The sequence below is a fragment of the Pezoporus occidentalis genome, unplaced genomic scaffold (genome assembly GCF_034315485.1).
Source record: "Pezoporus occidentalis ecotype Australia unplaced genomic scaffold, CSIRO_AGI_Poc_V1 ctg11, whole genome shotgun sequence".
NCBI classification, from domain to species: Eukaryota; Metazoa; Chordata; class Aves; order Psittaciformes; family Psittacidae; genus Pezoporus; species Pezoporus occidentalis.
In genome coordinates, this window is record NW_026912886.1 from 2,347,049 (window position 1) to 2,361,567 (window position 14,519).

At 36.6% G+C, this 14,519-nt stretch overlaps 1 protein-coding gene across 4 annotated transcripts in view; it reads right to left on the reverse strand.

The window, feature by feature from the left end:
• Positions 1–14,519, reverse strand: part of ENTREP2 (endosomal transmembrane epsin interactor 2) — a 108,895-nt gene that overhangs the window by 32,144 nt on the left and 62,232 nt on the right. For all 4 annotated transcript variants that reach the window (XM_062626839.1, XM_062626830.1, XM_062626813.1 and 1 more), the window contains one exon: positions 5,382–5,513. In XM_062626839.1, the coding sequence (XP_062482823.1) occupies positions 5,382–5,513 (132 nt within the window). The remainder of the gene's footprint in view (positions 1–5,381; positions 5,514–14,519) is intronic.

Below are 14,519 nucleotides of genomic sequence, written 5' to 3' on the forward strand. Positions count from 1 at the left end.
AAGATGACTTTTTTTCTCCTTGATTGACTCCAATTATGATGCTTATTTTCCTATACTACTGCAACCTGAAAAGAGATAGTGAGCAGTAAAGCTTTTTCACCCATGAAATTAGTGTCTGTGTACCTCTTTTATTCGTGAATTCATGGACAACCCTTTTAACTCTAATTATAACTTCAGTTGTTCTAACTGGATATGTCTGAAAAACACTAGAAAAAATAGCTGCTCCAATAATTTCTGCTTTTTCTTTTCTTACAAAGAGCCAATTCTGAACCATATAGGTCTGAAGTGCTGTTAATGGAGAAACGGTCAGTGCTTCATAAAATACATGTAAGTTATGGAAGTACAATACAGTACACTATTTTACATGTACCTAAAATATTTACTGCAATTTTAAGGAAGCAGTGCACAGCTGCTACTTACGAAAAACAAATTCAAAAAGGTCTTCCCTGCTTGGAAGTGAGTTTGCGCATTTCTCATCAACTCAGGTGTCTATATTAAATTTAGTACTGGAGATAACATTAGTTAGAGACTCCTGAGAGACTCGGGTTCCATAAAATAACTGGCCAAGTACGTAATGAACAGATTCCAGTCATTCAAAGAGGCAGATTTTCAGCCATGGAGGAGTTCACAACCCTGTTTATTCATTGTGTAAGCTAGGAACAGAAAACACTCTTGAGGAAGGAAAAGCATGAGCAGACTATGCCTGTTATACCACTGTTATCTAGAACTTTTGAACACCTGTAGCTCAATTATTCAGACTACAAAGCCCACACAGAAAAGCTCTATTTTGCACGCTGTCTAGTATGGTAAATACTTCCTGAGCAAAGAGGATATTTTCAGTTACCTGAAACGACTCCAGCATTTAAAAATTCTCATAGGAAATAATTTATTCTATACTGAGCTTTATCCAATATCCAAGCAGATTATAAAGTCTTTTAGGTAAGTCATTCAGTAGTTTGTATTTGGTCATATATCAAATCTGAGGAAAGCCTGTTCTCATAACTCTAAAGAACGTGTTAGGAGTCATCCTCCTCTGTTTTGCATGTGAAAGCATGCTCTTCTGAATCGAAAAAATACAAATTAAAACATGCGTAGATTTGGTCATCAGGAAACTCAGTAACAATAAATTTGGATTCAAAGGAGAGGAACGATTCACAGAAGAAGACTGCAAGAACCCCAAATTACATTAATCTCTAATAATGATGCCTACCTTACAAACTAATGAATGGAATCAGTAACCTGAAAAAGACATTTGCTATTTACTTTGTATTCTAGCAGCTCCAAAACAAATATTTATGCTGAAAATAGAGGGGGAAATCAGTGTTTTCCCAGCCAGTACAGTCACAAAAACATTCTACAGAAGCACTTCAAGTAAAGCAGGAAACAATTATTTAAATAGCAAATTCATAAATTAGCGTACATAACCACAGGTATTCTGGGCTGTGTTAGCTGTTGAAGTTATTAAAAATACCCTACTGGATCATTACTAAACCGAAGTGGTATAACATTCCCCTCTTACATGCAAATATCAGACAGTAATAAAACATTACAAATTAATTCAAACTAAATACCTAGCTTCATCTTCTCAAAATACAATCTCAAAAAGGTAAGTTTTGTTGCACATATGTCTTTCATAAATTCAGGATATTCTGAGTTTAGAAAGAAGGAATAATTTTTGCAGATGAAAACTGTGAGGAAAATTCAGTCCTTGTACTTTAATTAACATATACAAGAAGAACTCAGTTCCTTAAAATTTCATCTACAAACCAACACATTCAAGTCACACATTATGCCAGCGTTTTAGGCTCATTCAGAGGTAACACTGTTAAAAAACGGCATTTCATTTGTACTGTTCTCATATTGGAAGACTTCTTATGTTGCCTGAAGTATAATCAGCAGCATAACACAGATTATTTGATTTTCTGTTTGTTTACGTACCTGTGTGTGTGTGTGTGTAAAATGATTTACCCTCTTGCATTTTTTCTGGTTTTACCTGAATAAAAGCCAGCTTGCACAGCAACAGGAGGCGAGTGAGATTCAGTCGAAGTAGTTAACTAAACTGACTGGCTGTTTTATGCAATACATTGCTCTTAAATTTTTACAGTGGAGCTTCAGCTCTTTAGTTAATTCAAGCCTACTCATAACTGGTTTGTGCTCCTGTCCTGTTTCATGGTCCAGTTAGTAGTCTACAAACCCTGACATCTTTGGCCATAACCTTCTCCTTTATGCATTAGAATCACTCCTCTCTTGTTTGGACAGAAGGTAAGAAGTTCAACTGAAGACGCAGAAAGTGAAAAAACACTCAACTACTTCCAAGCACAAGGTAACATAATGTTACACAGTGTTATTTGCACAAGATCTATTGGTTCTGGCAAACAATTTATCTTAAGTGACTGTTTCTCAGATAATTAAATAAGCCTTTTAGGCTTTACCCAAGAGATTTCATATGTTTGACCTTTTAAGATTTTAAAAGGTCAGGTTCTGTAAGATTCTATTAATTTTAAGGTAAGGCATTCTAGATATCAAATAAAGTTTACTTTTTTTTTTTTTTCCATAGCCCCACGGCTTCAGCTTTTATTTGTCTTTTAGGGATTTTATTGCACATAAAAAAGTTATCTTTTTACTGTGAGAATAATGTTCTCTCTTCCTCTTCAATTAGTTTTGTAAGACAAAATGTCTGTATAAGACTTAAGTAGCAAATATCTTCTAATATAATCATCCCATAAACATATTTTTTTCTAAAATCATTACATACTAAAAGGAATATCCTGAGGCAAATTTCCTTGTATAACCTACAAAATGTTATACATAGAGGTGTATAATCTTAACTCTGATACCCTACACTTTCTCTCCCTTTGGCTCCCAAAACAATAAGGACAATTGAGCTTTTGGTATTACAACATCCGATTTCTTAAAATCACACTGTAGTTGTTAATTACAATTAAAAAAGGGTCACAGTCAGTTGTTTACCTAATGAGCTGTGATCTTATTTTCTTATGGGCTTAGTACAATGCTGTTCTTAAATTTACAGCCAGGAATACAGAGCTCTCAAAGCCAAAGAGAAAGCAAGTGTAGAATTAAAACTGAAAAAGATTTAAGAAACTTTCTGAAAAAGCTATTTTCTTAACTACCTTCTCTTGAATAAAAAAACCTCTAAACAAGCTTAATTAAAGCTGCTCTCCTATTCATAGGAACGCCAGTACTTATATCAGTCCTCTGCCAGTCAAAGCAGATATGTCATCAATTTCTTTTAGAAACGACTGAGTTTTGTTTTAAAGGAGATAATTTGCCTTCTACTCCAATTGCTGTATTGGTCAGAAACCTTACCCTAATTACCAGCATATGTTACTTCTACTTGCTTCATATGCTGACCATGTCATCAAAGATGAACAGTTCTCTCACATTAAAGTTTACATTACTAACATTTTAACAGCAAGTAACCATATGCTCCCTCCATCTTTACTTTCACAGGATCCTCAACTCGGCTTTTTTCTATAAAACAGGTTCATATTTTTTCATCTCTTGTGAATTTAAGAATGTTTAAGAAATTCTTTTCCTTCGTTACCTTCTTGTAACACATTTCACGAACTGCACCACTGAATAGTCCTGACTTTAGCATTCCAAGTAAGAGCTTATTACTATTTTTGATCAGCAATGTCAAGTTATGCTTCCTTTCCACATATTACATTCCTGCTACCCAGCAAGCTTTTGTTCCCAGTCCCCTTTATTATCCTCATTAAAACCTGAGACAGAGATCTTACTTAATTTGAGGGCCATATTAAATTGTTTTAATTTCTACATGATCCTTATTACCTTGTTGTTCTTTTTTTTTTCTTTTCCTTAACAAAGCTGAAGAACTTTTACATATTATGTATTTTTTCCAGGATTTCTAACTGTTCTGAACTTTAAAATGCAGTTTCAAGTATCAATATAACAGCATTTTCAGGCCTCAAACTACCGTCTAAATCCCTAAGATCCTTCTCACATTAAATTTCACTACTTTAATATATTCTATTAACCTTATTAAAATACATTCTTTGAAATTGAGAGCCACAGATACAGAGTTAGTTCTGTTGATCATTAAATTAAACCTAAAATGAATCACTTATCTGTCTCCCAAACTAAGGTTCTTTTTTTTCATGGATTCCTTATCATTTTCCAAACCAATCTAACACCGTGTCTTGCTAGTTTGGTAATAATGAAGTGAAACAATGATGTGGACAATTTTAACTGGGATATAACTCGCTCATACAATATTCTTAGTATTTGCTCTCAATTTTTTATCTAGGTACTTCTAACAAAATGCTACAAGATTGAAATATCTTACAATATTGCAGGGCATTCTGTAAGAATGTCCCCAGAATTATGCCGAAAGAACACTTACTATTCCCTTCCAAAGCAAGTTCCCTCTGAAATACTGCTAATACTTCGTGTTAACAGTACATCATAAAATGCTTCATGATTCTGCTAATACTTCATGTTTCTATGCAGTCTAACATAACATTACTAAACAATGTCAGCCACCACACCTTTGATTCTAGCTTTCTTGAACAGCAACATCAAAGACACCTGTTCTTATATCCTCCAGCACCAGCCATCGAATCATAGAATGGTTAGGGTTGGAATTTAAGATCATACAGTTCCAACCGCCCTGACATGGGCAGGGACACCTCCTATTAGACCAGATTGCTCAAGGTCCTGCCCAGCCTGTTCCAGTGCCTCAACACTCTCACAGTAAAAAATTTCTTCCTTATATATAACCTGAACCTCCCCTTGAACCCATTCCCCCTTGTCCTACCAGTACAGTCCCTGATGAGGAGTGCCTCTCCAGCATGCTTGTAGGCCCCTTCAGATACTGGAAGGCTGCTATGAGGTCATGCAGCTTCTCTTTTCCAGGCTGAACAGCCCCAGTTTTCTCAGCCTGTCTTCATATGGGAGATGCTCCACCCCCGACCATCTTCATGGATCCCTCTGGACTTCCTCCAACAGTTCCATGTCTTTCTTATGCTGAGGACACCAGAATTGCACACAGTACTCCAAGTGGGGTCTCACGAGAGCAGAGCAGAAGGGCAGGATCACCTCCTTCGACCTGCTGGTCACACTTCTTTTATACAGCCCAAATGTAAACTCATAACCAAATATAACTCTGTTCTTTAAATAACTGCTAACAAAATAGTTACCTATATAAGTAAATATATTGTGTGTGTAACATAAAGCCATTTTCATGCATAAAAATCACTAAATTCTGTTGAAGACTTTTTTTCATGTAAGAGTGCATGAGCACCAAGAACACTAGCTACTCCTCCTCTCATCACACACTTCAGTCCTGCTAAGAGGTCACTACTTAAAACCAAAATAAACTATTAATTCTCATAACGCACCTTTAGGGTCAGCCTCACAACATTACACTCCTGCAGAGGGTTCAGTTTCAGTGTTTCTCCCAGATTACTGCAGCCTGATGTTTGATGCTGCATTTCACAACAAACACAGACACCATCACTGTCAAATTTAATCTGTGGAAGAAAAAAAGAAAAAGTTAGAGAAAGTATAAATCACCAGAAATACACTTAAGATTCTTCCCAAAAATTATATTTACAGTTGAGACAATATTGACTACTAAACTTAAAATCTCCATGCAGAATCCCCTGAAGCACAATGTCTTCCATTGACTAATATAAGCTATAAAAGCAGGTAAAATGCAGAGAGGATACAATACCAAAGAGTGTTACCTTTTGTGCATCTTTCTGAAAAAAAATTATTTTCCAGGGGCAGATGAAACCAGGGTAACTCAACTGAATAAACATCAAATCATACCCAATGGGGAAAGACAAAAAATAATAGAAAAAAGGCAGAAAATACATGAAGCAGTCATGATCACAAATGTAATTTATGCTTACAAATACACGGAAAAATAAATATGAAAAAAGACATGGCACGTGTCTGAGAAAAGAAAACACAGCATGAATAAAAAGTGCAGGAAATAAGAGGTACATTTCATCTCCTATATATTTTTACTTTGGTAAAGTTTTGCTCTCTTTTCCTATGTTTAGTTCGTCTTGAATACAATAAGCAGTCGATGTTTTTCCATTGCAAAAAGCATTACGTACTGCCTTCTTCAAAGACTTGCATTAAAGCACATCTTGCTAAGAATACCAAACCCTGATCATTCTCAAAAAGTAAATTAAAAGTATCTATGTGTGATTCTAAAATAATCCCATTCAGCTCAAAATATTCATTAAACTGATTCTGACTTCCTCATTTAAAACCCCCAGCAAACCAACCCTCCAAAACAATACCCACAGAAATGTTTTTTTTTTCACTTACAATAAAGACTTCTTTTTTTTAAGCAAAATATTAACCCTGCACATGTTTTTACCTAGCCTGTTAATGTGAACCGTCATTGCTTTAAATTTTCTCAGTAAGGCATTTCTGTGTTTTTTTCATTCCCATTTTTGCAAGTTATTTAAAGGGCTAACAATGGGCTACAACAATCCAATCTGGGTTAGCATTAGAAAAGTAATTAGTATCCCATGCAAATGTGAGTTGCTTGAATTATAAGTTAAAAAATACCAGATCCCAGGTTTCTGTATGCCAAAAATCAGTATTAGGAACGACATTCATAAGAAACTTCCCTGGCTTTCCAGGTGAATTATAAAAGGTTCAATGTACCATTCAGGTATACTCAAAGTAAAGATGGAAACACAGTGGCTTGATGGCGAGAGCTCTGAATCACCATGTTACTTATTCTTTTACATTAAAAAAAAATCCAGGCACAAATCCACAAAAGTGCTGCTTTAATTCAAATTCTTTCGTCAGATGTTGCCAGTTTCCTGAACAAAAATAGACTGCAGCACTCTTTGTAGAATTACCTTGTATAGCCTTATATGTAGAATAATTTCAGCAGATTATTTTCTTACTGCTTAAGGCCTTGAAGAATGCTTAAATTGTTCATATAATCTTAACAGCTATGTATCGCAATACACATAATTTTTAGTGCCATCCATATCAGGTTTATCTAGTACTCCTTGCTTACATGCTGGTGTCCAGACAATGCATGGAAGAGCAGAAATAAGACTCCATTAAAAAAACATAATAAACTTCACCAGATGAGATGCAGAGGAATGAATTCTTGCCATGATGAAGGCATGCTCAGGGCAGGATGCTGTCTCAGTAGGCTTCACTTCTTGAGACTTCAGACTGCCCTCTAGCCAGCACAATTTGTAAAGGACTTAAAAAAAAATCTGGGTCTGTAAATCACACCATTTCCCATATACTCAAAGGCAGCACTAGAGATAATTGTCTATAGCAACTCACAGAGACTGGTCATACCCTGAGGCATAGACACTGTAAAAGAAATGAAAAAAAAATAATAGTTCCAACACCTTTATAATAGTTGTATTATTTGTTTTTAATTAGCATACAACTTAGTTCACAAGGCTGGTGTAACAATTTCAGACAATGGGGTTTTTTTTTCAATTCCTGTAATATTTTAATACTCTCTTTTAAAAAGTGAAAGATCAGACTAAACCCAACTACACGTTTTAATGATCAGATAGTCTCAGCTTGTCAAATTAATGGAAAATACAAACCACTATATGTCACTGGGGAAGTCTTGCCCCTGACCCTCTCTGGAAATGGTTTCAACTGTTCAATAAATGCTACAGACAAAGTTCAAAACTTACACTTTGAATTCAGAGCTGTGTTAAATTCAGTGGCCAAATGCTACAGCACACCTGCTATACTAGCACCAGGCATACACTAAATCAATGTAGTCTTCAGCTGCTAAAACGCTTTTATACTGACAGACTTCAGATTTCTACTGCAAGATCATTTATTCCTCTGATTTATGCTGCCCCAGTTCAGTGAAAGATAGACACTGACTCATGATGGCATTTCTAATATGAAATACAGACCCCGAGTCTACCTTTATCTCATGTAATGAACAGGTGTCACAGAAATAAGGCTGAAAAGCCCTGGTCAAGATTCCCCATCTATGAGAGATTCTTGATTAATTCAGAAAGATAACTTTCATAACTTTGTTTTGCTCAATGACTGTCCCTTTAATTCAGTTCTTAAAAATAGCTAAGAGAGAACTGTTTACATGAAAGTTCCTGCAGAACATCAGAACATCTTAACAGTCACAGCATATTCAAAAGCACCTAAGATTTGCAACCAGACTGCAAAACAAAACCCTATTTTAATCTTATGTTTTTGGAGAGCTTTTAACGATTTGCCCTATTGTGCAACTTTTCCTCCAAATGTTTTTGAAGTGACATCCTTGCTAACATGCTTTTGTAATGATGAATGGTACAAAAGATTGAGCATGTCATGACATTCCTGCTTTCAACAATAGAGCAGGAAAGCAGTTTTGAGGCCTCATGCTCCAGAATGCTCATTCCTGCCCTACTGCTGCCTCACACTTGTGCAGATAGGGTGAAGAACTCATACAGCTACCCTGTGACCTTAACAGTGTCAAAACTACCTTTTCTTTTTTTATGAGTAGTTTATTTTTAGTCTACATCAGACCTCAAATGTCATTCACTGTGTGGCTTCATAAATACAGAGAGAAGAGCAACACTGGCACTAGGAAAGGAGCTGGGATTATTCCTTCCAGCTGCAGGGCTAACATTTACCAGCCTCAGATACAATTAATTTAGCAGTGCCTCCAAACCTGTTCTTTCTCCTCCTTCTCCTGTGCTTACATCTTTTTGGTTGGCAGAGCTCAAGAGTAAAGCCTCACTCATGTCATCTCCTGCACATACTCCCCATCATCCTATATGTATGTAGTATTTGCTTTCCACTTTGTGATTCTGACTTATACTAGTAAGAACAGTCAGTAATCACAGCATAGTTTGTGAACTTTCATATTTATCACAGTTGCACAGTACTTCCATCATCCTGATTTTAAACAACAGTCTGAGTTGCCTTTATACATAAATTGTCTTTAGAGTTTATTTTGGCTTGCCAAAAATCAGTACTGTTACTTCAAAAGTGATAAAAACCATTAACATCTTCCTTTATGTAGCACAGGATCAAAAAAGTAAAGGATCTTCCAACAAAGCAAAAAGAGACTTTCAAACTTAATAAAAATAGATACATGCACACACACACAGAGACCCCTATGTTACAATAAAGTAACAAAAATGTGCACAGATCAGACTTTTTTCATTTATTTCAATTCACCAAATTCTGTCTAAGTATTAAAGGTATCTCAGCAAAGAAGAAATTACTACTGAGGAATTCAAAACAAGGCAGTGAAGTACGAGAAAACCTCACTGTTTATGGGAAGGAACTTCAGTCAATTATAGCAGCTTACCCAAAGAGAAAGAGCAGGAAGATCCAGTAAGGAATAAAGTTGAGTGGTAGGGAAATAGCAAGAGAAAAAACTGGCAGGTGAATAAGAATTTTTAAAAGTACATATATTTTCCTGGAATTTTAAAAATTGTTTTTCAATATGCACAGAACTGAACGTAGCTGCAGCATAAAATGGAATACAAAAGAAACCTCAGTTCTGGAATAGGGCTATGCCATTCATCTCTATGTGCTAGACTACTCTTCTGAATAAGGAGCTGTAAAATTGACTAAAACTAAAACATTTATTTTTAAATTAGTAAGTGACACACAATAAGACATGGTACACCCAGTAAAGACAAATAAAGACTAAGAAATAAGACATCACTGACAAAACCCTGTCTTGTGTATAGAATATAAACTAAACTATACAAATTGCTCTATCCACATGTTAAGCAAAAGCTTTAGAGATTAATTTTTTCATTTTTTCAGACAGACATTTGTAAGACCGAAACGTTAATGAACAGTTTGAGTGTGTAACTGCTCTGTACACATCCTACTCTCATGGACTGAAAGCAGCGTCTGGCAGTTTTGGCAGCTGATCTACAGCTAACCATGGGGAACAAAAGTCCAACCAAATTTTCATAACAAGCCATTAACACTAGTGATGGTTTTTTGTTCCTCAGTGTTGTGTATCGCTAAACTGCAGGATAAAGAGCACAAATACTAAATTCACAAATTACACATTCAAAATGCTAACATATGGTGAGTACATATGAACACAAACATATATTATGGAAGGTACAATAAATCTCCAGTGTTTAAAGCAAAATAAGACCTTTGTGTCTCGTTCTTTTTCTTCAAAGAACTACTCTACATATAGAGAGGTTCTGAATTTAAACTCCACAATAGATACTGTTATCACTTTAAAGTGATGAATGAGTTTGGCAGAAATACTACAGTATTTGGCAGAAATACTACAAGTAAAACAATTTATTCTGAATTTGACTTTTGTACTGTACTGTGCTTGGAAATTTACTAGTATATTTTTGTCTGGTACTCTTACATAGGAAGTTAACTACATCTCAAACTGCCTGTCAAGAAAAGCTGGATTTTGACTTCTAGACCTACATGGCTGTAAAGTGAATCTGTAACCTAGAAAGGCAATCAAAGGATTTGGAGCTATCTGTACACCCAGCCCCATACTGCACAGATCTACAACACTGAAGTGAGCCACCTAAGGCATTAAAAAGAAAATGTAAGTTTAGAAACTGGCATTTTCCCTTTCTGAGTGAAAAACAGTAATAAAATAACAAAATACATTCAACATATGAAATTCTGTCAAATCCTGTGCTTAAACATAAAGCAGCGTTGTTCACTACAGTACATCTCTCCCTGTTCTTCTACAGGAACAGAACTCTAGAATTTCATATACATGAGCACTTCAACATGGCAATGTAACACATTCAAGTGCAAGCCCCTACCTGACTGAAATGTGATTTTGAATAAGCAAAATCTAAAACGTAAGGTCTGGGCAAAAGAAACTGTTGTTTTGTTGGTTTTTTGTTGTTTTTTTTTTGGTTGGTTGGTTGGTTTTTGTTTTAGGGGTTTTTAATTATGGTCTGGCAGAGAGCCACAATGGAATTAAACTGCCCTCTGCTAGAAAAATCACACTGTGGCAAGGCTACTTAGTTCTTTCATGAAACTACATCATGGTTTGAAAATTAAAACTAGCAGTTTGAAAACTTGATTTATCTTCTTTTGCAAGTTCAGCATTTCACTAGTCCAGAGGAAAATTTGCACATTCCGTCTGCAGCAGGAACAAAAATCTCAGGGAAGTACAAATGAAATGTTACTGTTGCCTTTTAATTTACTATCCAAGTACACTGGCTTTGAAAGAAAAATAGAAAACACCATTTGCAAGATTATTGCTTAAGTGACAGTCTTCATTAACCTGGAGAAAAAAACAAAGGTATCCTTTGAACTCTGCCACAAGAAAACAAATGGGGAAAGCACCTCCTCAGGAAGTTCCTATATGCCCACCCAGCAAACCTCTTAACCCCAAAATGCCTACCCCAGGGGCAAAGCCTACTTCTACCTGCGAATCCTCTGCCTAGCCACTGAAAGCATTCCCATGATACAACTCCCTTCCTTAACCGCTGATTAGAACAAGACTGGAGAAGACAAGATCATGGAAGGAAGAAGGGGGCGCAAATACACAGTTAAAGAACCCAAGGCTATTTTAAAGTTCAGATCAAACGAGGTCCCATCAAAATCACTGAAGTTACAGGAGATTTTGGAACAACATAAACTTCCAAGCAGAAAACACCCCAAAAACCCGAAACATGACTAATGGCGGGGGGGAGCAATCCTTCCTGAATCGGCACTTTTTCTTTTTTTTTTTCCTTTTCTAAATGTCACCTTATCCAAAATGAATTTATTCCTTTTACTTTTCATCAGTGGTCTGAGAATTTAACTTCACAGCTCGGTCATTGCTTACTTCTGCAGCAGTAGTTTTCCTGTTAGAGGTGGTGAGTCCAACTAAAATTGAAGAAGAGACATAGGGTACATAACAAAAAGAGAGATCATTGAAGATAACATTTAAAAGACCAAAAAGACTTTTGGTTGACTTGGGTCTTTTTATTGGTAGGGAACATCTAACCACTGGCTACAGCCAGGGCTGTCTTTGTCTATGAATGTGCTAATTAAGCAGAATTTTGCTTGTATCAACTTTTTGTCCCTGGGTTCAGCTGTAACAGTTACTTTTCTCCTCCTTAGTAGATGGTGCAGTGCTGTATTTTCAACTTTAGCCTGAGAACAGTGCTGATAACACACTGATGTTTTTAGTTGTTGGTAAGTAATGCTTACTCCAATTAAGGACTTTTCAGTCTCACGCTCTGCCAGTGAGGAGGGGCACAGGAAGCCAGGAAGAAGCAGAGACAGGACACCTGACCTGAGCTAGCCAAAGGGGTATTCCATACCATAGCAGGTCATGCCCAGTACATAAACTGGGGGAAGTTACCCGGAAGGCCCAGATCACTGCTCAGGTTGGGCTGGGTATTGCTTGGCTGGCGGTGAGCAGTTGTATTGTGCATAACTTGTGTTTGGTTTTGTGTCCCCCCCCCCCCCTTTTAGTTTTCTATTCTCTCCCCTTGTTATTTCCCTTATCATTATTACTATTGGTGGTAGCAGCAGTGGTTTGTGTTATACCTTAGTTACTGGGCTGTTCTTATCTCAACCCTTGGGATTTACATTCTTTTGATTCCTTCCCATCCCTCTGGGAGGGAGGGGGTGGGGGGGGTGGGGCAAGAAGATGGAGGAGTGAGTGAGCAGCTGCGTGGTTCCGAGTTCTGGCTGGGCTTAAACCGTGACACCCACAATGCCACTTCACTGATTCTCATTAATTTGACTTTCTTCCTTTTGTCCTACAGCTCTATTATAGATTGTATTAGGAGAAAATGCTCCCTTTGATTAGTCTGAGTCTTTCTGCTTGGTGCAAAGGCATATGAGGAATCCTAACAGATACATTATCACAATACATCCCAGAACAGAGATCACATACAGCTAGGTGGTGTTATTAAATGATAAATGCTGTCAACGTGTTTAAACATATTCCAAAAGCACATACATAAGTACAGTTACCAGTAGTCTGAGTAAGCAACTCAGATTTTTAGGCTTAGGGATTTTTCAGTAGGCTTTGTTGAGTAGCCCTGATTTCTAATGGCTGTCTAAAAGCAACTAGAAAAGCAGACACACACACAGAGCAACACCCATGCATGCACTAAGCTGCGACAGCACCAATGGCACTGTTCTTACTACATGCATTCTTCTCCATCTGGGACAGAATTTGCTGTTTAAATTCTATTCACCTGGCCTACTGGACATCTGTCAAAACCATGTCAGTACTGACACTGGTTACTACTGAGTCAGGGGTGAAAGTACAAATGGATCCCCTCAGACATACATACACACTTTTTTTTCCATTTATTACTATAGTTAATTGAATGTCAAAACCAGTAAGTAGTTAAGAACATGTTGGTTCTGAAAAAAATTGTGTCATACAATACAGAAATTCTAGGGAATTTTGTCAACTAATCAACCAACGAGGCATTGAGCAAGGGAGAGGTAAATTCACATTTCCAAAACTCCAGTGTTCCTTCCTTTACTTTTCTTTAGGGTTTTGATACTATCCTACATGAGAGATGTGGCAAGTTGGTATTGCTTGAGAATACGGAACATGATGCATCAACCAGTGGAGCGTGATGTGTAGATACAAGCCTAAGATATTCATTAAAATGACACTCCAGGTTAAAATACTATACAGTGTTTGAAAATTATAGCAGATAAGTCACAGAATATAGTTATGTAGTTGCATTGTATAGTTAGGAAAGTTTGTTGCATGTAAGTTACATAGCTGCACTGTAAAGTTAGGAAATTTAGTCTGAAAGACTATTCTTTCTTCCATGCAGATACAATGACATTTTTGTAAATCTTCATGGAAGTTCTGATATAAACACAGCCCCTCAAAGTAACTTCTAAATAGTCTTAATATCAAAGCAAGGATCTCAAATTAGTAAGACTCGCTTCAAAGATCTTCCACAAAGAATACCTATGATACTTCTTTTTTGTGTGGAAAAAAAAAAACAAACCACCACCAAAAAAAACCCTCAAAACTCCCCAGTAAATAAACCTAGTTTCCCATAGCACTTCAAAGCACAGCATGATGCATCTTTTAACAGCTCCAGGATACACGAGTTGATTTTTCCACCTCTGCAACACAATGCCTACTCCCCATCAAAATGAGAGCCAAAAACTTTATCAAGAGTTTCCCAGATTAAATATTTTATAGGGAAAACCCTCCCTTCCTCTCTTTGGGTCACTGCTGGTTTTCCACTATCTGGCTCCATCTATCTGATTCTACAAAGCCTTTACCCAATCACACCTCAAAATCACAAGCACTGTAGAAAGCTTAGCAGACTACCTAAGCTTTTCCAGACTATCTAACTGATGGAGCTGCAGATACACCCTTCTGAAACAGGATGAGTTATAGGAAAACTAAACACAGGTTTAAAAGCTGCTAAACATATGAAACCATACGACAAGTCAGGCCCAAATGGTTTCCTGTCCTGTGTTTTTCAGGTGCCTTTCAAAATATTTACCAAAACATTTTAACTTGGTTTTATTAAATATATGGTGTACAAACAGAAGCCTGAAGGATTTTACTGGGC